This window comes from Bufo bufo, chromosome 9 (genome assembly GCF_905171765.1).
Source record: "Bufo bufo chromosome 9, aBufBuf1.1, whole genome shotgun sequence".
NCBI lineage: Eukaryota > Metazoa > Chordata > Amphibia > Anura > Bufonidae > Bufo > Bufo bufo.
The window spans coordinates 19877418-19902506 of NC_053397.1; the positions used below are offsets into that span (position 1 = coordinate 19877418).

The window sequence follows — 25089 nt, forward strand, 5'->3', positions numbered from 1 at the left end:
GCACGGCGTCATAGCAACCAATCCAGAAATCCAGGCCGGAATCAAACGGTCCGTGTTCCACGGACGTGTACATGAGGCTTTATACCTGTACGTGTTAATAGGGGGTGTGCCTACACAGTGTGAGACTGTCAGCGCTGAGAGGATGCTGAAAAGGAGTATGGTAACACTCACCTATCAATATAGTCACACATTTCCAGGAGGAATAACAGAGGAAGGACACAATGTGGAGTTGAATACAGAGAGGAAGGCAAATAATTACTAACAAGTAGTGTTGAGCGAACTTGTGTTTTAAGTTCGGCGTCTAAAGTTCGGGTTATCGAAGAATCGCTTTATGGATTCCGCTACCGCGGACCATAAGTTATGGTCCGTGGTAGCGGAATCCATAACGCGATTCTTCGATAACCCGAACCCAAACTTTAGACGCCGAACTTAAAACACAAGTTCGCTCAACACTACTAACAAGGACTTGTCAGGAGAGCGCATCAGTCCTCCTTAAGATGCAACTATGTGTCAAGACCCAAAATAATGGTTGGCAGTACTATACCCTAGCCCTAAAGGGGTTTTCTGGGATTTATATATTGATAATCTATTTTCGTGATAGGTCATCAATAGGAGCTTGAGGGGATCAGACTCCTGGCACCCCCTGCTAATTAGCTGTTTAAAATTATATACGAAGCACAGCGCCATACATTGGATAGTGGCTGTGCTCGGTATTACAGCTTAATCCCATTCACTTGGGACGGAGCTCCCCACAGGCCATGTGACGGTTGGCGGTGACCTCACAGGACTAGGAAGACGCTTATGCAGCACTTCCATGCACTTGCTGTGTAGCATATGCAGGACAGACGGCACTTTGCAGACAACCCTTGACCAACTTCCAGCTACCCCTGCTTCCCAGTACTCGCCGCTCTTAGCAATACATGGCGCTCCAGATTTCAAAACCTATGCCCGACCAGCGGATTTGGTCACCTAAAAGGGGTGGTCTTTGCTGGCAGCCAGAAAAAATGTGGGGTGCAAATTTTTAATAGTACACAATTGTGATATATTATAGCTGATGATGGACATAAGTGTGTAATAGCTGCGCTACCCCTTTAAATGAATGCAGAGTAATGCTGTTCACTGCAGGCGGTCTCTCTTTTATAGTAAAACACAGAGTATAAAAATATAATTTTATATGTAGTCCTGTCCCTGTAGACTGAGAAAAGCACCTCAATTCGATTTTTTTAAGCAAAACCCATTAATATGAGCAGCCTGCAGCGCTTCCTGCCATGTGCTGACCCATTTTCTCCTGCTCAGCACATGCCGGGTCCCCAGTTCTGCTGGAATATCCCAGAGGCTTAGGAAACCTGCCCTACCAGGACGCCGAGCGATGATGGAGAGGCGCTGCTCCTGACTGTGTCTACTTTAATCATTTTGTCTGCTGCTGTGCAGCCCCTGGGAGGGTATGAAAAAGGGCAAACGACAGCACAGCCCGCATCTGAAAGCAGATGTACGAGGGGCGGCGCACAGCGAAGAGCAGGGCATGTCACATGACTCTCGTACTCTCTGTAATCGGGACACACAGTTCATCAGATTCTTACCTGGTATTCCCTCCAGTCAATGTTTAGGTGTCTTGTCAAGCAGAGTGGGATGCTTAAAGGGGCATCAACATAATCCTGGAGGGTAGAAACGGTAGATGTTCATTCATTGATATATATTATATATAGATTTTTTCTAAACCCCCCCAGGCATTTAACTGCAACTCCACTTTGGGGCCAGAGAGCTACTTGTGAGGGCAATTGGCAATGTGGCAGGTAGGCTTGAGTGAATCGAGCTTCGGATCATAGTTCAGAAGTTGACTCATTAAAAAGCTGTTTGTTTGTAATGCTGTTCCCGTACAGCATTAAAATATATGGGCTCTGTCTAGCAAAAGTTTGTGTCGGCCGAAGTTGCGCGAGACTTCGGGGAATGATTTCGGTATTCATATCTGCATATTTAAATTTTTTTTTAAATAGGAATCCAAAGTCGTCTTTGGTACCAAGGAAGCAGCCAGTACAAAAGCCGGCTTCGGATTCTTGTTTTAAAATGTTTTTAAATATGCAGATAGGAAAACCGAAGTCATTCACCGAAGTCTGGCGCAATTTCGGCTGAAACTAAGTTTTGCTACACGGAGCCCATACATTTTAATACTGTAAGGTAAACAGCATTACAATAAGATTGTTAATGAATCGTTATCTATGATCCGAAGCTCGATTCGCTCAAGCCTAGTGGCAGGTCTTCTACCTGTTCGCACCAGTAGCAAAAAAAACAATCCTATAACGTTATACAGATGCCCACCAGAGTGCCAACCACAGATCACCAAATGCAGCACGCTGAAGGAGCCAGTACTGTGCAGTATTTGCTCTGTCTCTAAAATGGCACTGGTCCCAGGCATAGAGGGATCTGTAGTTCGCATGCCCTCTTCATGCAGCCTGTGTGATTGGCACGTGGACTGGAGGACACTGAGGCACCGCCTGTGATATTAGTCGTTATCTGATCCAAGGTGAAGCTTACGGTAATAATATACAAGTCTTTGCCACAAAACAATGCGTTAATCGGTTTTCCTGGAATTAAATACTGATGACCCAATCTTCAGAATAGGTCATCAATATCTGATCGGTGGGGGTCTGAGTCCCAGCACCCCCTCCAATCAGCTATTTGAAGAGGCAAGAGTGCTGCGGCCTCTTCATATATACCAAGCACAGCACTGCACATTGTATAGTGACAGTGAATGGCTCGCGGGTCACATTTACTTGAAGTTGGGGCTGCAGCGCACACCAGAGCATCGCGGCCCCTTACTGCTCAGTGACAAAAGTCCAACCTCCATTAATCAGATATGGATGACTTACTCTGAGGATACTTGCAATTTACCAAACCAATACCTCACAATAATCGCCGATACCTGGATCTTACCATAGCCACACTTACCTGTTTCCAGTTAAACACAAGCCCTTCGGCAGCATAGTCTCGATCTTTGTAATCTTTAAAAAATTCACAGCCTTCAAGAAAAGAGAAGAGCATCAATGGCATGTGAGCCCAGTACATGGGCAAGATGTAGATTACACAGATAATAGCTGCCGGATTGGTGTGTGTGGGGCGGACACAACTCAATGTCAACAGAATAAAGAAAGAAAACCCTGCTTGGTCCACTCCACTCCACTACATAGCAGGGCGGTATGTGGTTTGGAGGACCTTTCACACAACTAGTCAGCTGTCTTCAATGGGCACTGTGTAATTCCTAATTTCCCCTGCGGTGGTGCTGCAGAGGAAACCTTGCTGCTGGATCCGCCCACTAACAACTGATCGCTGCGGAATCGGCGGCAGCAGCAGATTAACCTGGTTTAAGCTGGAGAACCTCTTTAACCACCTCAGCCCCCAGTGCTTAAACACCCTGAAAGACCAGGCCACTTTTTACACTTCTGACCTACACTACTTTCACCGTTTATTGCTCGGTCATGCAACTTACCACCCAAATGAATTTTACCTCCTTTTCTTCTCACTAATAGAGCTTTCATTTGGTGGTATTTCATTGCTGCTGACATTTTTACTTTTTTTGTTATTAATCGAAATTTAACGATTTTTTTTTGCAAAAAAATGACATTTTTCACTTTCAGTTGTAAAATTTTGCAAAAAAAACGAGATCCATATAGAAATTTTGCTCTAAATTTATAGTTCTACATGTCTTTGATAAAAAAAAAATGTTTGGGTAAAAAAAAAATGGTTTGGGTAAAAGTTATAGCGTTTACAAACTATGGTACAAAAATGTGAATTTCCGCTTTTTGAAGCCGCTCTGACTTTCTGAGCACCTGTCATGTTTCCTGAGGTTCTACAATGCCCAGACAGTACAAACACCCCACAAATGACCCCATTTCTGAAAGTACACACCCTAAGGTATTCGCTGATGGGCATAGTGAGTTCATAGAACTTTTTATTTTTTGTCACAAGTTAGCGGAAAATGATGATTTTTTTTATTTTATTTTTTTTTCTTACAAAGTCTCATATTCCACTAACTTGTGACAAAAAATAAAAAGTTCTATGAACTCACTATGCCCATCAGCGAATACCTTGGGGTCTCTTCTTTCCAAAATGGGGTCACTTGTGGGGTAGTTATACTGCCCTGGCATTCTAGGGGCCCAAATGTGTGGTAAGGAGTTTGAAATCAAATTCAGTAAAAAATGACCTGTGAAATCCGAAAGGTGCTCTTTGGAATATGGGCCCCTTTGCCCACCTAGGCTGCAAAAAAGTGTCACACATCTGGTATCTCCGTACTCAGGAGAAGGTGGGGAATGTGTTTTGGGGTGTCATTTTATATATACCCATGCTGGGTGAGAGAAATATCTTGGCAAAAGACAACTTTTCCCATTTTTTTATACAAAGTTGTCATTTGACCAAGATATTTATCTCACCCAGCATGGGTATATGTAAAAAGACACCCCAAAACACATTCCTCAACTTCTCCTGAGTACGGGGATACCAGATGTGTGACGCTTTTTTGCAGCCTAGGTGGGCAAAGGGGCCCATATTCCAAAGAGCACCTTTCGGATTTCACTCCTCATTTTTTCCTGAATTTGATTTCAAACTCCTTACCACACATTTGGGCCCCTAGAATACCAGGGCAGTATAACTACCCCACAAGTGACCCCATTTTGGAAAGAAGACACCCCAAGGTATTCCGTGAGGGGCATGGCGAGTTCCTAGAATTTTTTATTTTTTGTCACAAGTTAGCGGAAAATGATGATTTTTTTTATTTTATTTTTTTTTCTTACAAAGTCTCATATTCCACTAACTTGTGACAAAAAATAAAAAGTTCTATGAACTCACTATGCCCATCAGCGAATACCTTGGGGTCTCTTCTTTCCAAAATGGGGTCACTTGTGGGGTAGTTATACTGCCCTGGCATTCTAGGGGCCCAAATGTGTGGTAAGTAGGTAAATGACCTGTGAAATCCGAAAGGTGCTCTTTGGAATGTGGGCCCCTTTGCCCCCCTAGGCTGCAAAAAAGTGTCACACATCTGGTATCTCCGTACTCAGGAGAAGTTGAGGAATGTGTTTTGGGGTGTCTTTTTACATATACCCATGCTGGGTGAGATAAATATCTTGGTCAAATGCCAACTTTGTATAAAAAAATGGGAAAAGTTGTCTTTTGCCAAGATATTTCTCTCACCCAGCATGGGTATATGTAAAATGACACCCCAAAACACATTCCCCAACTTCTCCCGATTACGGAGATACCAGATGTGTGACACTTTTTTGCAGCCTAGGTGGGCAAAGGGGCCCATATTCAAAAGAGCACCTTTCGGATTTCAAAGGTCATTTTTTACAGAATTTGATTTCAAACTCCTTACCACACATTTGGGCCCCTAGAATGCCAGGGCAGTATAACTACCCCACAAGTGACCCCATTTTGGAAAGAAGAGACCCCAAGGTATTCGCTGATGGGCATAGTGAGTTCATGGAACTTTTTATTTTTTGTCACAAGTTAGTGGAATATGAGACTTTGTATGAAAAAAAAAAAAAAAAAAAAAATAAAGCATTTTCCACTAACTTGTGACAAAAAATAAAAAATTCTAGGAACTCGCCATGCCCCTCACGGAATACCTTGGGGTGTCTTCTTTCCAAAATGGGGTCACTTGTGGGGTAGTTATACTGCCCTGGCATTTTCCAGGGGCCCTAATGTGTGGTAAGTAGGTAAATGACCTGTGAAATCCTAAAGGTGCTCTTTGGAATATGGGCCCCTTTGCCCACCTAGGCTGCAAAAAAGTGTCACACATGTGGTATCGCCGTATTCAGGAGAATTTGGGGAATGTGTTTTGGGGTGTCATTTTACATATACCCATGCTGGGTGAGAGAAATATCTTGGCAAAAGACAACTTTTCCCATTTTTTTATACAAAGTTGGCATTTGACCAAGATATTTCTCTCACCCAGCATGGGTATATGTAAAATGACACCCCAAAACACATTCCCCAACTTCTCCTGAGTACGGCGATACCAGATGTGTGACACTTTTTTGCAGCCTAGATGCGCAAAGGTGCCCAAATTCCTTTTAGGAGGGCATTTTTAGACATTTGGATACCAGACTTCTTCTCACGCTTTGGGGCCCCTAGAATGCCAGGGCAGTATAAATACCCCACATGTGACCCCATTTTGGAAAGAAGACACCCCAAGGTATTCAATGAGGGGCATGGCGAGTTCATAGAAATTTTTTTTTTTTGGCACAAGTTAGCGGAAATTGATATTTTTTATTTTTTTCTCACAAAGTCTCCCGTTCCGCTAACTTGGGACAAAAATTTCAATCTTTCATGGACTCAATATGCCCCTCACGGAATACCTGGGGGTGTCTTCTTTCCGAAATGGGGTCACATGTGGGGTATTTATACTGCCCTGGCATTCTAGGGGCCCTAAAGCGTGAGAAGAAGTCTGGAATATAAATGTCTAAAAAATTTTACGCATTTGGATTCCGTGAGGGGTATGGTGAGTTCATGTGAGATTTTATTTTTTGACACAAGTTAGTGGAATATGAGACTTTGTAAGAAAAAAAAAAAAAAAATTCCGCTAACTTGGGCCAAAAAAATATCTGAATGGAGCCTTACAGAGGGGTGATCAATGACAGGGGGGTTGATCAATGACAGGGGGGTGATCAATGACAGGGGGGTGATCAGGGAGTCTATATGGGGTGATAACCACAGTCATTGATCACGCCCGTGTAAGGCTTCATTCAGACGTCCGGATGCGTTTTGCGGATCCGATCCATCTATCAGTGCATCCGTAAAAATCATGCGGACATCTGAATGGAGCTTTACAGGGGGGGTAATCAATGACAGGGGGGTAATCAATGACAGGGGGGTGATCAGGGAGTCTATATGGGGTGATCACCACAGTCATTGATCACGCCCCTGTAAGGCTTCATTCAGACGTCCGGATGCGTTTTGCGGATCCGATCCATCTATCAGTGCATCCGTAAAAATCATGCGGACGTCTGAATGGAGCTTTACAGGGGGGTAATCAATGACAGGGGGGTGATCAGGGAGTCTATATGGGGTGATCACCACAGTCATTGATCACGCCCCTGTAAGGCTTCATTCAGACGTCCGGATGCGTTTTGCGGATCCGATCCATCTATCAGTGGATCCGTAAAAATCATGCGGACGTCTGAATGGAGCTTTACAGGGGGTTGATCAATGACAGGGGGGTAATCAATGACAGGGGGGTGATCAGGGAGTCTATATGGGGTGATCAGGGGTGATTAGGGGTGATCAGGGGCTAATAAGGGGTTAATAAGTGACGGGGGGGGGGGGGGTAGTGTAGTGTAGTGGTGCTTGGTGCTACTTTACTGAGCTACCTGTGTCCTCTGGTGGTCGATCCAAACAAAGGGGACCACCAGAGGACCAGGTAGCAGGTATATTAGACGCTGTTATCAAAACAGCGTCTAATATACCTGTTAGGGGTTAAAAAAAACACATCTCCAGCCTGCCAGCGAACGATCGCCGCTGGCAGGCTGGAGATCAACTCTCTTACCTTCCGTTCCTGTGAGCGCGCGCGCCTGTGTGCGCGCGTTCACAGGAAGTCTCGCGTCTCGCGAGATGACGCGTATATGCGTGACTGTGCGCAGGGCTGCCACCTCCGGAACGCGATCCTGCGTTAGGCGGTCCGGAGGTGGTTAACACTGCAGTGACAAGCTTGCTCAAAGACCTACTGGCCAAGCAATCAGTATGTGCGCACTAATGCTCCATTCAGTGTCCATAGAAATGACGGAGATAGCCAAGCACAGCGCTCAACTATGTCAATCAGTCCCATAGACCCCCCAGCAATCATATACTTATAATAGGGAAACCCCTTTAATGTTCTCCCACACAAAGCAAGTCATTCAATACATATGAGAAATGAATTACCTGGGTAAGGAATAGACAGAAGTGTGAAGTCTGCATACCGCTGAGCTTTATCCACCTTTTCTGAGGAAGTAACACTGGATAAAAGATAAAAGCAGAAGCTGATGTTCATTTCTAACAGAAGGATTTGGTTTTACAAAATTCCCCTTCCTTTGACTTCAATAGGGAGAATCCCAGCAAAGAAAAAACCAGAGCAGTACTCCAGCTCTATAGAAGGAGATCTATGCCCACTTCCCTAGACCTAAAGCTGCAGTTGTGGCAAAATTGTAATAAAATGAAGACAAAAACTTACTTGAGCCCGAATTTCACCTTCTTGTTTTCTACCATGAGATCACAGATGTATCGGATGGACAAGTAACGCAGCAACTTAATGTCATGGCCCCGGACTTTGTCGAACTGCGAGTCTCCATTCCTGGGAGAAGAAATGAAAATCAATGTGTTAGTAAAAGAGGTTGTTGCTAGAATATGCCCTATATGTGCGACAGGTGTGGGTCCCACCTTTGGACCTGCTCCTACCCCAAAGTGAGTGGAGAGCAAGCCACGTATGGGCAGCCAAAGTGAGCGGAGAGCAAGCCAACCCTCCAGTCATTGCTACGGGTCTTCAGAAAATAGCTGGGATAAATGTATGGGCGGCCACACATGGACGGTTTGCTTTCCATTCAGTGCTATGGGACAATTTTTGGAAGCCCCATTGCAGTGAATGGAGAGGAGCCCAGTTCCTGAGATAGAAGCGGGTCACAGAGGTAGGACCTGAACTTCTTAGACATTTATGGCATATCCTATTGATATGCTATAAATGTCCAGATGGGAATACCCTTTTACTGGATGATTTAAGAGGCACATTTGCAACAGACGCGACAAAACTGCTAAAGAACCCCCCAAACTGATAGCTTATCCTTATAATAGGTCGTCAACAGCAGATTTGTCAGGGTCAGACTCTCAGTACCCTTGATGATCAGCAGATTGAAGAGATTGTGGCGCTTCGGCACATTGACCATGCATAGCACTGTACTAGAGTAGTGGCTGTATCTGGTACTGCATCTCAGAGCAATGGAGCGGCCAGTTGGGCATACATGCGGCCGCTCAATTCATTTCTATGGAGATAGACCTGTGCTGTACTTGGTTATCTCCAGAACTTCCATAGAAATGAATGGCGTGGCCACGCACACGTATGACTGGCCGCTCCATTAATTTCAGGGGGGTTGCAGGGGATACAGAGCCCCTTTCTCGTGATCGGTGGGGGTCCCAGCAGTAGGACTCCCACCAGTCTTCGTTTTCCCCTATTCTGTGGACAGGGGATAACTTCTAACAGGGAATACCCCTTTAAGTGAATAGGACTGAGTTGCAATACCAGCCACAGCCACTACTAAAAGTACGGCGCTGTGCTTGATAAAAATCACCAAAGTGCTGCAGCCCATGGATCAGCTGATTGATGGGAGTGCTGAGAGTCCGACCCTCACTGACGTGATATGGATGGCCTGTCCAGTAAGGAATACTGAAGCTTCTTACACATACCTGGCCACAGACTCATCCTCGGCAACTTCTGTATCCCCCAAGGCATCGTCAGCGCCCCCTGCAGCAAATCCACACAAGTGACAGGATGAAAGTCATATCAATAACACATCACGGAAAAAAATATATAAAACATCCTGCACGATATGATAATGAATGTTGCGGTATGTACATGGCTACATTTATACAATCACAGAAAATAATGCACTATAATAATAGATGCAAACATAACATATGGACTAAGCCCTCACTCTATTGATAAAATCTGAGACACTTAGTCAATACATTTTGATCAAAACACATCTAAGCCCACCTACCAAGCGACAAGGTGGTCTCAGGTCATTTTTTTCCGTGAATTGTTTAACTTGTCTTGAAGGAGTGGCACCTTCATTTGTGAATACGCTCCTATTTTGGGAGTAGTATTCATGTGCACTTTTGCCCCACCTACAGTACAGACCAAAAGTTTGGACACACCTTCTCATTCAAAGAGTTTTCTTTATTTTCATGACTATGAAGGCATCAAAACTATGAATTAACACATGTGGAATTATATACATAACAAACAAGTGTGAAACAACTGAAAATATGTCATATTCTAGGTTCTTTAAAGTAGCCACCTTTTGCTTTGATTACTGCTTTGCACACTCTTGGCATTCTCTTGATGAGCTTCAAGAGGTAGTCCCCTGAAATGGTCTTCCAACAGTCTTGAAGGAGTTCCCAGAGATGCTTAGCACTTGTTGGCCCTTTTGCCTTCACTCTGCGGTCCAGCTCACCCCAAACCATCTCGATTGGGTTCAGGTCCGGTGACTGTGGGGGCCGGGTCATCTGGCGCAGCACCCCATCACTCTCCTTCATGGTCAAATAGCCCTTACTTTCAAAGTTTTGCCAATTTTTCGGCTGACTGACTGACCTTCATTTCTTAAAGTAATGATGGCCACTCGTTTTTCTTTACTTAGCTGCTTTTTTCTTGCCATAATACAAATTCTAACAGTCTATTCAGTAGGACTATCAGCTGTGTATCCACCTGACTTCTCCTCAACGCCACTGATGGTCCCAACCCCATTTATAAGGCAAGAAATCCCACTTATTAAACCTGACAGGGCACACCTGTGAAGTGAAAACCATTTCAGGGGACTACCTCTTGAAGCTCATCAAGAGAATGCCAAGAGTGTGCAAAGCAGTAATCAAAGCAAAAGGTGGCTACTTCGAAGAACCTAGAATATGACATATTTTCAGTTGTTTCACACTTGTTTGTTATGTATATAATTCCACATGTGTTAATTCATAGTTTTGATGCCTTCAGTGTGAATCTACAATTTTCATAGTCTTGAAAATAAAGAAAACTGTTTGTGAGAAGGTGTGTCCAAACTTTTGGTCTGTACTGTATCTAATAGGCGACCTTGATTAAGGTGGTACATATAGTTGTGTGTGCTCCTTCTCCCACCGGTTGCTGTTGCACATGGAGGTAACTAGGAGCAACACACTATATGTGCGGGGTCTGCGCTCCTGAACATAAATGCATAACGGCATAGGCAGGTTTAGCGTAGGACCCGCCTGAACTGAGACCACCTTGTCGCTTGGTAGGTGGGCTTAGATGTGTTTTGATTAAAATGTATTGACCAAGTGTCACAGATTTTATTAATAGAGTGAGGGCTTAGTCCATATGTTATGCTTGGATCTATTATTATAGTGCATTATTTTCTGTGATCATATCAATAACACCCCTTAAAATATCCATAAATTAAAGTGCTAATCATATATAAAACCCATGAATAGTCTCAAATATTCTATTGTAAAAAAAATTATATATATATTTTTGCATTTTACTATTTCTTTGTAAGGTAACTGCTTTTTAAATGAAACATTTTTAGTTTCTGTTCACATTCGCTTTGCGGTTTTCATTTATAATGGAAACCAGGGAACAGTGTCAGATCCATTATAATTCTGATACCACCGGGACCTGAATGACCCCACCCCATCAGATCTACCGCTGAAAAATAAAACTGCTGCATATTCTTCCTAATGTGAACTATATATTGCAAACATACCTGAGAATATGTAATTATACCCCGTGCGTCCATACAACTCCCCCCATCCGGCCAGTGTTGCCGACCTGCAAATGTGCTGCAATGGAAAGAGGGAGACATCATGAGGACACTTAGAAATCTGCAGCATGCCCTGAAATAGCGCACATCTCCTGAAAACCTGCAATTTGTGGCAGATTTCAAGAAGGTGATATTTCCATCTTATGAGGTGATGGCAGATCGCTAGGCTATGTTATTACTTTATGATTGGCGGGGGTCTGATCCTCAGAACTGATGCTGCACCTCCTCTAAGTTCTCCTCGCACGGCGGTGCTCCCAGCCACTCGACTACACTGACCGAACGCATTGACTACATGCTGAGATTATAAGTAGATGTCAGCTCGCTGATTGACATGACCTTAAAGGACAACTCCACCCAACATGCTTCTTGCCTAACTGCTGCTTGTTTTTCAGAACTCATTCATCAAGATTCTTGTTGCCTTTTGAGTTGTCTGAGAATAATGAGAATGTTCTGCTGAACGTCTAATAGCAGAGGACTCAAGAGAGGAAATAGTTACCTTTCCCTTGTAAAGAATAACGGGGCAGACGAAGCGTCCTCTACAGCGCGCCATTTTGCTGCGGTTTACAAGGTCTTGTAACTTACTGACCTGCACCGTGCTCTCAAACCTGGAACATAAAACCAGTGACAACTATTACTGTATGATAGATGATAGATAGATAGATAGATAGATATGAGATAGATAGATAATACCTCTGCAGATAGATAATACATCTTGCCTTAGATAACTGGCCTCCTATATAACCTACTTATCTATCTAGATATCATTCATTTCTCCTGCAGTCCACAGTTCGCCCAGATTACACGCGTGTCATAAGAGGACGTTTCTAGTTACACAGAGGATTACAGCAGAGCGGACATACGTCCAGACGAGATACTTCGGGGAGAACTTATGTATTTAGCTCAGGCATCCTCAAACTGCGGCTCTCCAGCTGTTGCAAAACTACAACTCCCAGCATGCCCGAACAGCCTACAGGTATCAGCCTACAGCAGGGCATTGTGGGAGTTGTAGTTTTACAACAGCTGGAGGGCCGCAGTTTGAGGATGCCCGATTTAGCTAAACCTGATGCAGTTTACAGGTTTCATTTTCCAGGGAGGTGCTGCCCCCTTCCTGCAGAGAGGTAAATGTGAGCCCAAAAAGAAAGCTGCTCAGGTGCCTTACACATTCACTCCTGGAGGAAAGGTCCCTGAATGCAGCATCCGGGCAATCAGCAAATATTCTGGATTATTGGGCAGTCACAGAAACGCATCTATAGCAAGGGTAACACTTTAACATAAGGGCTGCTGCTCTCACTGACCGGTTTTCTTCTGGTCATGGTACATTCCAGTTCTGTGGAGGAGACAACTGCTGGATTATCAGACTGCCAGGAGAAGAAGGATTAAAGGCTATGTACACGTTTGGGGGCAATTTTTCTTCATGATTGCATTTTACTCATTTTGGGCTAAAAATCATGGGGCATTCTAGACGCAGGTCTTAATAACCCCTATACCTGGGGATGGATCCGCCGGAGTTATGAAGAGGCGTTGGCCTCTACATAACTTTGGTGGATCCTCCGCCAATTCGAAATATAAGACAGTTTCCGTACCGTCTTACATTTAGACCATATTCTACGCCTAGAACAGGCGTAGAAAACGGTAAATGAGACGGGCCTGCCACTGCCCCTTTTTTAGACCTGGCGTGAGAGGGGAGAAGTCACAGATTGTGTATTTCTGTTTAATAAATGACCCCCTATGTTTTCGATTGGTCTGTATTAAAAATATTCAGCTGTTCTGTCACAAAGGGTTAACTGTATGTCCAGCTGTGTGAATGGTGATTTTAATTTGTGCCGTCATCTAATAACCCTCGTCTCTAAATTACTAAATGGTCATTAACATTATTAGAAAGATAAGAATTGCGCTATAATGAGTGTTTATAAAGTCAGAGATCAGGAGCCGTCAGCTGAGCTGCCTGATGGAACACAGTAAAAAAATACAGAGCCTGCTACTAGAGAATCTCAAGGCTATACAGAGAAAAGGGCTCAAAATATTTAATAAAGACCTATTGCAAAAATCATTTTTCGCTCAAAATTATTTCAATACAATAATTTTAATAAATTCCCCCAAAGGTGGACATAGCCTTTAACAGAATATGTCATAAATGCCTGATAGGTGGGAGTCGTGCTTTGAGAACAGGCATCAGGGAACGCCATCACCCCTTCTGCCAATTCTTACTGCCAATGTAGAGGTGGTCGCGCTTGCATGCATATCTCTCTATAGAGGTCTATAGGGGTTACAGAAAGAGGGATTATCAAGGCAGGCGCGGACCTCAAGAGCAAATCTAATTATTTCATGAACAAGAGTTCTTCTCCTGCGAGGGGCTATCCCCACTTCTGAAGAAGCTCCCTCCGCTGCTTGATTGACCGGGCCGGACATGGCCCACTTCCAGATAGTGGAGCATGAACAGTTGCTGCTCCTGAAGTGAAAGCAGAACTACTGCACTTGCGTTGCTACTCGGATCAGCGGTGCAGATGCGAAATTGTCAGGTCCGGGCGGGTTGTCAGGCCCTGTCAATCTAGTGGCGGGGAAGCTTCTTGACCAGCGGGAACAGCCCCTCACAGGTGAAGAAGAGAAGAATCGATTCGCTCATCTCTACCTGTGGATATGCCATAAATGCCACAGATGGGCATACCCCTAGAGTACCCCATCACCTTATAATTGGTGGTGATCTGACTCTGGCACTCCTACCAATCCGAAAAATTAAGGGGGCACAGTGCTGGTTTAGTGCCGCATTCCTCTTTTAACCTTTTTCTCCCTTCTTTCTCAGCATCAGTGAAGGTCGCAACCTCATCCTAGCAATATCTCATTACTTCACCTCTTTAAAAGGGTCATTCGGGTCTAGATAGTGATGACCTATCCTCCGAATAGGCCACCAATATCAGACTGATTGGGGTCTGACACCTGGCACCCACACCGACCAGCTGTTTGCGGCAGCACAGGAAAGAAACACATTAGACAAACCCGGACGCAGGGGCTCTGTCCACTGTACCGCAGCATTTAAGTGAATGGGAGCTGAGCTGCACTATGAGATTTCTGCTTCCTGCACCATACACTTTGTTATCTCCGAACATGAACAGCTGATCGGTGGGGGTTGCTAGTAGACGGGCCCCATTGATCTGGTATTGATCACCTATAATGAGGAGGATCTGCAATATATGTACCGGTCACATACATGTGCTTGTTATCTTCTGTGCTCTCGTACTCCAGGAAGACGATCTGTCGGGGGTAGTGGCTGCACAGCTCCCCGTTCGGGTTCTGGATGAGGCTGTAACAATAATCTCTTCCGAAGAGCTCCAGACATTGCTGTTCGATCCTCTCCACCTGCGGAGCGACAAGAGAAACCCGGTGACTGACAGTGGCTAGGTACAAAGCGTGGCTCCTCTGCATGACATGTTACCCCTTCCATTAGAATCAATCATCTTCAGTTAAAGGGGTTGTCCAGTTTCAGGAGGAAACCAGACAACCCCAGGATCCTTCTAAAATAATGGTAGAGGTAAGTACTTACCTCACAGATCCTGTGTCGCTGCTCCTGTCCTCCTGGCTGCAGCGGTGACGTCTTGTCGACAACACGTGACCGCTGCAGCCAATCACTGGCCTCGCTGGGAGCGATGCAGACATTTCTGACACTGGTTCGGTCAACGCTGCTCTTCCCAACTTGACCCGACGGAAACACCAGGCTGAGGGTGGTCACCCTTATGGTCAGTGATTGGCTAAGTGGGCCTTTCCTGGAAATTAAATCCGGGACCAGGAAGGTGAAGACCAGCGTCAGCATGGCAGTGGATCAGTGGCATATCTTATAGAAAACCCCTTTTACTACAGTGATAAACTGTGACAAATCTGCAGCTGTGTGAAGGCAGGAGTAGTTCAGGATACGTTTTCAGCCTCTGAGTAAAAACAATGAACGTGTCTATTCACTGACAGACGACAACAATTAGTAATGTTTGACGTTTAACTCCGCACAGGTCCACAAGTCGGCTCTGATGGCATAACATAGCTTTATAAAGTGCAAGGGTATCAATTTTCCTGATACAGAGCTCCAAACCCCCTGCTTCTCTACACTGAGTTACGTCAGAAAATTCTGGCTGCCTTCAGCCACCACTAGGGGGAGCTGTGCAATAAGAATACAGTGGGCTCCCCCTAGTGGTGACTGCAGGAAGAGATAATTTTATACAATGGCTTATGGACACTTTTGGGTGCAAATGTTTTTATTATTATTGTATTGTACTCATTTTGAACTAAAAATATTTTTTTTCGATTGGTCTTTAAAACAAATTTTCAGCCCCTTTCTCTGTTCAGCCTTGAGATTCTCTAGAAGCAGGCTCTGTGTTTGTACTGTTTCCCATGAGGCAGCTCCTTATCTCTGATCTCCTGACCTCGTTATTGCTCAATTCTTATCATACTGATAAGAATATGGATTAAGTAAGTGTTTATGGGCGGTTAATGCTTCGAAGATAATGGATATACAAAGCCGTCTCAAGAAGAAAGTGAAAGTAAGATGCTCACAGCCAATTGAAAAAATGATTTTTAGCCCCAAATGAGTAAAATACAATTATAAGAAAAAATTGCCCCCCAAAAGTGTTCATAGCCTTTAAGTGTGTGTCTGTATCAGAAATATGGAGCTTTGCCCCTACATACAGATATCAGGGCAGCTTTATATACAGCTTTTATCCCCCTACTCCGGCAGCTCTTATGCCCCCCCCCCCTACTCGGCAAGCTCTTATGCCCCCCCCCTACTCCGCAAGCTCTTATGCCCCCCCCCTACTCCGCCAGCTCTTATGCCCCCCCCCCACTCCGGCAGCTCTTATGCCCCCCCCCCCCCCCACTCCGGCAGCTCTTATGCCCCCCCCCACTCCGGCAGCTCTTATGCCCCCCCCCCTACTCCGGCAGCTCTTATGCCCCCCCCCCTACTCCGGCAGCTCTTATGCCCCCCCCCCCTACTCCGGCAGCTCTTATGCCCCCCCCCCTACTCCGGCAGCTCTTATGCCCCCCCCCCTACTCCGGCAGCTCTTATGCCCCCCCCCCTACTCCGGCAGCTCTTATGCCCCCCCCCCTCCTCCGGCAGCTCTTATGCCCCCCCCCCACTCCGGCAGCTCTTATGCCCGCCCCCCCCCTACTCCGGCAGCTCTTATGCCCCCCCCCCTACTTCGGCAGCTCTTATGCCCCCCCCCCCCCCTACTCCGGCAGGGGGTGGACAGTCCTCTGCCACCTGCTCTGCTTGCTGCTTCTCTGTTCAGGACTTTGCACTCTGCTGACCTTTTGGAAGAGAAACGACGATGCGAGTGGCCAGCGGCGATTGTGAAATGGCTCCAATAACGAGATATCCCAGCCTGCCAGAGTCAGCAAAGTAACCACAGGAGGAAACGAAAGAATCGGCGAGAAGAGAGAACCCTCAAATCTTAATTTCACTTCCCCCTGGAGGCTCATGTCCTCCTAGAATCCCCTGTTGGTTGTCAGATTCTGCCATTTAAAAAAAAGTGTTTTCAGCCTATTGTTGAATATGTCTGCACCTGGGAAAGCTGGGTGACAACTGATATGGCTGCCATTACAGCCCCCCCCCCCCCCCCATGGTGCAGTCACCCAGATTTCTTAGGATCCTGATGGGCTAACATTAAAAGACAAAAACATGCAATGCGATAAACTCACTGCAATATAGAGTACAAAATTGCATAATAATTACAAGTGCTACACTATAAGTGAGAGAGACTTGGCAAATCGTTTTGTACAAAATTATTTGAGCCCGTCTGCCGCACGTCAAGGCGATCTCTGTTAGACGGGTTCCAGATGGGCTATGCAAGGAAATTTATCACCGAATGACTACAAATTTCTAACAGACTTTGAGCTTTAGTGCCTTGTCAATTTCAAGATCTCAACTTGTTGTCAATGAATGGAAACATTTACGTTAAAGGGGTATTCTGGTGGTTAGAAGTTATCCTCTATCCACAGGATAGGAGATAAATAGTAGAACATGGGGGAACCCCACTGATCACGAGAACAGGGGCTCCGTAGCCCTCGGAGGCAGAGCGCCCAGAAATTAACGGAGCAGCAGGTCGAACATGGGAACTGCAGCTCCATTCATCTCCGGAAATGGCGGAGCCCTGTACTCGGCTATCTCCGGAACACACTTAGAGATACATGGAGCAGCAGGAGCATTCACAACCTGCCACTCCGTTCATATGGGGGGGTGGGGGGGCTCCGAGGGTTACATGGCTCCTATTCTCATGATCGTTGGGGGTCCTACCGATGGGTATAACAGTTATCCCCTATCCTGTCAAAAGAGGATAACGCGTAACAACCGGGAGACCCCTTTAACATGCAGACCTAATATAATACATCCCATAGCTGAGGGTTTGCTACAGTCGCATCCAGTACAAATCTCTCTCCTCTGCTGTTTATGACAATGTATCAGCCAGGAGTCCACACCTGGTAACGACTGTAGCAGACTTTCGGAAGTGATTAGGTCTGTATGAGCTGTATATAAGTGTTTACATTCGCTGACAACAAGCAGAGGTCCTGATAGGAACAAGCTGATTATTCGGGGTCCGGCTGCTGATCACTGGGAGCCATATACAATAGATATGAAGGCTTACGGATAATAGAGGGTTAACTGGGTCCGTCTATTGATATATAAAGTTGCCGTTCACATGGAGGTAATAAAGATACTTTCCCGTATTGATACAGACGGTCCAGGTTACTATGTTACAAGTTCTCACCTATCAACGATGTTCCAAAAACCGTTAGTGATACAGCGCAGGTAATCGTCTTATTCCCTCCTGAGTGTAGGCGTTAAAACACTGGGTCTTCTTGCTTCCCCTCTCCTGCGTGCGCCGCTCCGGCCGCTGGCGTACGCGCGGGGAAGCAAACAGAAGTTAGTCCGGGAGCGTTCCCGTGTGACGTCACACTTGCAAGTACGGATGCCTCCAAAAGGTAAAAAGATCTTCCAACACGTTTCGGAACATGCGTGTTCCTTCGTCAGGGGTAGGTAAGTATCTTCGTCCTCCTGGTTAAATAGGCGTTCTGTTCCCATGACAACTCCTGCATGATTCAATGGGATTAACCGTTTACCTGCCTCCATTTCCAGCAATCGGTTTTCTAGACTATGACGTTTTTGAGAGATCTCTGAAGGAGCTTCTTATGGATGATTTCCCTTCATCTACTTTCCAGAGGCACATAATTAATGAAAAGCAAACACCTCTGGGTGCCAGGCTATTAACCCTATAAATCCACCTACCTTCACCCCTCACATCCATTTTTACTTTCTCAATCCCTCCAAATGAAGAACCTAAAAACTGTCCTCCATGATGTTCCGCGTAGTGACGTGATAAGGGACGGTCGTCATATTTCTTTTGTACATTTTATATGTTCTCTTATTCTTATATTTAGGGCCCTTTTGGTTCGCCCTACATACATTTTCTCGCAGGGGCATTTTATGTAGTATATTACTCCTGTATTACATGTAATATGGTCCTCAATTTTATGTTGGTCCAGGACATCCCTAATTTCTCCGATAGTCCTTTTATTCTTTAATAATCTGCAGTTTTTACACATTTTACAGGGAGAAAAACCTTTTTTATTATTCAGTTTTGATGTTTGATTTATACCTATAGAGGGGGCTACTAAGGGCACTTTCACACTAGCGTGTTTCTTTTCCGGCGCTGAGTTCCGTCCTAGGGGCTCTATACCGGAAAAGAACTGATCAGTTTTATCCCCATGCATTCTGAATGGAGAGCAATCCGTTCAGGACGCATCAGGATGTCTTCAGTTCAGTCGTTTTGACTGATCAGGCAAAAGATAAAAGCGCAGCATGCTACGGTTTTATCTCTGGCGAAAAAAACTGAAGACTTGCCTGAACGCCGGATCCGGTATTTTTTCCCCATAGGAATGTATTAGTGCCGGATCCTTCCTTCCGGTCTGTGCATGCGCAGACCGGTAAAAATGTGAAAACAAATACAAGACGGATCCGTCTGTCCGCATGACAAGCGGAGAGACGGATCCGTTCTTGCAATGCATTTGTGAGACGGATCCGCATCCGGATCAGTTTCACAAATGCTTTCAGTCACATCCAAATCGGCGGATCCGGCGGGCAGTTACAACGACGGAACTGCCCGCCGGATCACACTGCCGCAAGTGTGAAAGTAGTCTAAACTGGCCAGATTACGTGCTTTTTTGAAAGTGAAAATAGGGTATGTCGTTACTTTTTCCCCTATAATTTTATCCTGTTTGAGGATGTCCCAATGTCGTTTGACAATTCTTTAAAGATCCTTTCTTTTTCACTATATTGTGTTATAATTGGGACTCTAATAATTTCTCCATCCTCCTTATGTTCTGCTTTTATAGTACGGTATGTGGTTTTTTTCTGCAGTAACGTCACGGTTCATCTTCTTTATTTCTTCTTTTGTGGGCTCTAGTTTGTTAATTTCATATCCTTTTTCCTCAAATTTTCTGTGTAATTCTTTTACTTCCTCTTCGAAATGTTCAATTGTACCACAGTTTCTAATATACCGACTGCGGGGGATATTTGCTAGCCATATGGATAAAGGACGGCTAGTTAATGAAATAAAGCTGTAAGGCTCCATTCACACGTCCGCAAAATGTGTCCGCATCCGTTCCGCAATTTTGCGGACCCATTCCTTCTCTATGGGGACGGAATGGATGCGGACAGCACACAGTGTGCTGTCTGCAGCCGCAATTGCGGAGCGCGGCCCCGATTTTGGGTCCGCAGCTCCGCAAAAAGATAGAGCATGTCCTATTCTTGTCCGCAGCTTGCGGACAAGAATAGGCATTTCTATGGGGGTGACGGGCTGGTGTGTTGCGGACCCGCAATTTGCGGGTCCGCAACACACCACGGACGTGTGAATGGAGCCTTGGTGTCTGCAGGTTTGTGGTAGGTGTTAGTTTGGATCGGACCATCCGTAATAATAATAGTGAGGTCTAAAAACGGTATTTCTGGGCGACTCCAGTTTGGAATAAAGTGCAAAATGAAGTCATTTTTATTTATATCCGTTAAAAATGGTGTCAATGAAGCCTCGCCCCCTTTCCAAATAAAAACAACGTCATCAATGGATATTTTCCAGAGGACCAGGCCCGCGCCCAGAACGCCCTGGGGATATATCATTAGTTCTTCCCACCTCCCCATATATAGGTTAGCGAAACGGGGCGCGAACCTGGTCGCCATTTACGTCTGAAGGTAAAATTCATTTTTGTATTTAAAATAATTATGGGTTAAAATTAACATAATACATTCCCCTAAAAAATTAATCTGTTCTTTGGGCGTCCGATTTTCTTTTTCCAGAAAAAATTCTATAGCTTTCCTCCCTGTATTATTTTTTATTATAGTATATAGGGAGGTGACGTCCAGGGTCCCTAGAATGTAGTCATCCTGCCATTCTATATCACTTAAAGGGAACCTGTCACCTCCAAAAACCGTCCCAAGCCGCCAGCAGTACCTGACAGTAGCCAGCAGCGTGTTTCCGACGCTAAAGCTCAGAAAACGTTCTTTTATCCCCCGCCGGCGCGCTTCTCTAGTCATGCTTCAAGTCAAGGGGGCAGTGGCCTCCTTGCTTCAAGTCACGGTAACCACGCCCCCTTCCCTGCCCCCTCGCTGTGACTGACAGCGCTTATGCAGAGAGTTCGGCAAAGCCAGACGGTCAGTCACAGCGAGGGGGCAGGGAAGAGGGCGTGGTTACCGTGACTTGAAGCAAGGAGGCCGCTGCCCCCTTGACTAGAAGCATGACTAGAGAAGCGCGCCGGCGGGGGGATAAAAGAACGTTTTCTGAGCTTTAGCCGCATCGGCCTTCAGGAAGAAAATGGCGCTGCTGGCTACTGTCAGGTACTGCTGGCGGCTTGGGACGGTTTGGAGGCGACAAGTTCCCTTTAATAATTGTAGAATGTGTTTTGTATCTTTCAGATACGCTGGAAGTTTCCATACATAATCCTGTAAAAACACATCTATATATCTTGATAAATTAGAGGTAAGACCCCCAATCCCTGATATTATAGGCCTCCCTTGTGGAGGGGGATTCTCGAGTTTTGGTTGTTAATATAAATGGCTTCCTTGGTTGTCAATATTCCTTTTTCTTTCCCCTTTTTGACTAATTTATTTAGTTCTTTTGTATTGGTTAGTGGGGTTAAAAAGGAGTTTTTTATATGTTATTTGTCAGTCAGTAATCGTACAGATTCCTTGTGATATGCCTCCTGATCCAAAATTACTATCCCCTCCTTTATCTGCAGGTATAATAATAATAATAATATCATTATTCATTTGTAGTGTTTTAATTCCCCTTTTTTCTTTTTTTAGTCAAATTCTGTGGACGTCTTCTTTATTTGGGGTTCATTTTCCTTCGGTCTCTTAGTACCAAGGTTTGAAAGGTTTTAAACTCTAGGTTTGGATCTAGGTTTGAAGTCTGAATGATTGTACGTAACTTCTTTACTCATCCCTTCTTTACTTTGGTCTTTACTTATATTGCGATTTTTATTTGTCAAATCTTTTTTAATGAAATATTTTTTTAAAGCCAAGTTCGGTAGGAATTTTTTTTATACTGATAAAGGCATCAAAAGGACAAAATTTTGAAGAAAGGGGCAAATTTGAGACCTTTATGTAGCAGTTCTAGTTCTTTAGTTAAAGTGCATTTGCTCAAATTATATATTCCTTGTCCCTTCCTTGTGCTATTTTTCTTTCTTTTCATTAATCCCCTCCCCCCTTCTCCTCTCTGTTGTTTTCTTGATGGTCTTACCTGCTAAAAATCCTTCCTTACGGTTTTTCTTTTTACATTATTTTTATTTATAACATCTTTAGTTGTTTGATTTGTCTTGGGTATTAATTTCGGCGTTTCTCTTTTAGGCTACATGCACATGACCGTGCCGTTTTTTTTTGCAGTCCACAAACTGCGGATCCGCAAAAAACGGAAGCCGCCTGTGTGCCTTCCACAATTTGCAGAACGGAGCGGGCGGCCTATTGTAGACATGCCTATTCTTATCTGCAAAACGGACAAGAATAAGACATGCTATATTTTTTTTGCGGGGCCACGGAACGGTGAAACGGATGCCGACAGCACACGGAGCGCTGTCCACATCTATTGCGACCCCATTGAAGTGAATGGGTCCGCATCCGAGCTGCAAAAACGGCGGCTCGGATGCGGACCCAAACAACGGCCGTGTGCATGAGGCCTTAGGGTTAGTATTCCCTCTTTGTACGATGGCGCTATAGCTAGCCTTTTTTCAGTCTCTTGGGAATTAGTATTCTGCAGATTAGCATTAGTAGCCGTTCCATCCCTTATCACGTCACTACGCGGAACATCATGGAGGACAGTTTTTAGCTTCTTCATTTGGAGGGATTGAAAAAGTAAAAATGGATGTGAGGGGTGAAGGTAGGTGGATTTATAGGGTTAAAGGGGTTGTCTCCTCATGGACAATGGGGGCATATCGCTAGGATATGCCCCCATTGTCTTATAGGTGAGGGTCCCACCGCTGGGACCCGCACCTATATCGAGACTGGAGCCCCGCAAGTGAAGGAGGGCGCACTGTGCATGCGCAGCCGCCCTCCATTCACTTCTATGGGGAGCTGGCTTGGTGGTGGCCGGACCGGAGTCCTCCAGCCACCACCTTGCGGGGCTCCGTTCTCGATATAGGTGCGGGTCCCAGCGGTGGGACCCTTACCTATAAGACAGTGGGGGCATATCCTAGCGATATGCCCCCATTGCCCATGATGAGACAACCCCTTTAATAGCCTGGCACCCAGAGGTGTTTGCTTTTCATTAATTATGTGCCTCTGGAAAGTAGATGAAGGGAAATCATCCATAAGAAGCTCCTTCAGAGATCTCTCAAAGACGTCATAGTCTAGAAAACCGATTGCTGGAAATGGAGGCAGGTAAACGGTTAATCCCATTGAATCATGCAGGAGTTGTCATGGGAATGACACATCTATTTAACCAGGAGGACGAAGATACTTACCTACCCCTGACGAAGGAACACGCATGTTCCGAAACGCGTCGGAAGATCTTTTTACCTTTTGGAGGCATCCGTACTTGCAAGTGTGACGTCACACGGGAACGCTCCCGGACTAACTTCTGTTTGCTTCCCCGCGCGTACGCCAGCGGCCGGAGCGGCGCACGCAGGAGAGGGGAAGCGAGAAGACCCAGTGTTTTAACGCCTACACTCGGGAGGGAACAAGACGATTACCTGCGCTGTATCACTAACGGTTTTTGGAACATCGTTGATAGGTGAGAACTTATAACATAGTAACCTGGACCGTCTGTATCAATACGGGAAAGTATCTTTATTACCTCCATGTGAACGGCAACTTTATATATCAATAGACGGACCCAGTTAACCCTCTATTATCCATAGGTACATACTTTTGGGAGTCTGGGGAGGAGACTATTTTGGAGAACCAGCAGCGATTACCGGGGAAGGAAGACACATAGAAAAAAGCGGCAGCGCAGGTGTATATTCATTACTGTTAGATATGAAGGCTTATCCAAACTGAACAACCCCTTAAAGGAAGGGGGGGCGCAGACAGCCCGTGTGGTCAGCTCCTCCCCCCGGACAGCCCGTGTGGTCAGCTCCTCCCCCCGGACAGCCCGTGTGGTCAGCTCCTCCCCCCGGACAGCCCGTGTGGTCAGCTCCTCCCCCCGGACAGCCCGTGTGGTCAGCTCCTCCACCCGGACAGCCCGTGTGGTCAGCTCCTCCACCCGGACAGCCCGTGTGGTCAGCTTCTCCCCCGGACAGCCCGTGTGGTCAGCTCCTCCCCCAGACAGCCTCTATGGTCAGCTCCTCCACCCGGACAGCCCGTGTGGTCAGCTCCTCCCCCGGACAGCCCGTGTGGTCAGCTCCTCCCCCGGACAGCCTGTGTGGTCAGCTCCTCCCCCGGACAGCCTGTGTGGTCAGCTCCTCCCCCGGACAGCCTGTGTGGTCAGCTCCTCCCCCGGACAGCCTGTGTGGTCAGCTCCTCCCCCAGACAGCCTCTATAATCAGCTCCTCCCCCAGACAGCCTGTGTGGTCAGCTCCTCCCCCAGACAGCCTGTGTGGTCAGCTCCTCCCCCGGACAGCCTGTGTGGTCAGCTCCTCCCCCGGACAGCCTGTGTGGTCAGCTCCTCCCCCGGACAGCCTGTGTGGTCAGCTCCTCCCCCAGACAGCCTCTATAATCAGCTCCTCCCCCAGACAGCCTCTATAATCAGCTCCTCCCCCAGACAGCCTGTGTGGTCAGCTCCTCCCCCAGACAGCCTGTGTGGTCAGCTCCTCCCCCGGACAGCCTGTGTGGTCAGCTCCTCCCCCGGACAGCCTGTGTGGTCAGCTCCTCCCCCGGACAGCCTGTGTGGTCAGCTCCTCCCCCGGACAGCCTGTGTGGTCAGCTCCTCCCCCAGACAGCCTCTATAATCAGCTCCTCCCCCAGACAGCCTCTATAATCAGCTCCTCCCCCAGACAGCCTGTGTGGTCAGCTCCTCCCCCAGACAGCCTGTGTGGTCAGCTCCTCCCCCAGACAGCCTGTGTGGTCAGCTCCTCCCCCGGACAGCCTGTGTGGTCAGCTCCTCCCCCGGAC

At 46.1% G+C, this 25089-nt stretch overlaps 1 protein-coding gene across 7 annotated transcripts in view; it reads right to left on the minus strand.

Annotated features, from left to right (window-relative positions):
• Window positions 1-25089, minus strand: part of MTMR14 (myotubularin related protein 14) — a 66248-nt gene that overhangs the window by 39738 nt on the left and 1421 nt on the right. For 6 of the 7 annotated variants that reach the window (XR_005774101.1, XM_040406632.1, XM_040406629.1 and 3 more), the window contains exons 2-9: window positions 14728-14876; window positions 12019-12127; window positions 11466-11541; window positions 9421-9478; window positions 8198-8317; window positions 7909-7982; window positions 2947-3017; window positions 1581-1655 (exon numbers count right to left, since the gene is read on the minus strand). Coding sequence is in view for 6 of the 7 variants with exons in the window: in XM_040406632.1 (XP_040262566.1) it covers window positions 1581-1655; window positions 2947-3017; window positions 7909-7982; window positions 8198-8317; window positions 9421-9478; window positions 11466-11541; window positions 12019-12127; window positions 14728-14876 (732 nt within the window). In the remaining variant the exon portion in view is untranslated. Of the gene's footprint in view, window positions 1-1580; window positions 1656-2946; window positions 3018-7908; window positions 7983-8197; window positions 8318-9420; window positions 9479-11465; window positions 11542-12018; window positions 12128-12681; window positions 12850-14727; window positions 14877-25089 lie in introns of those variants that run through there. The other variant, XM_040406633.1, reaches the window with a different exon arrangement.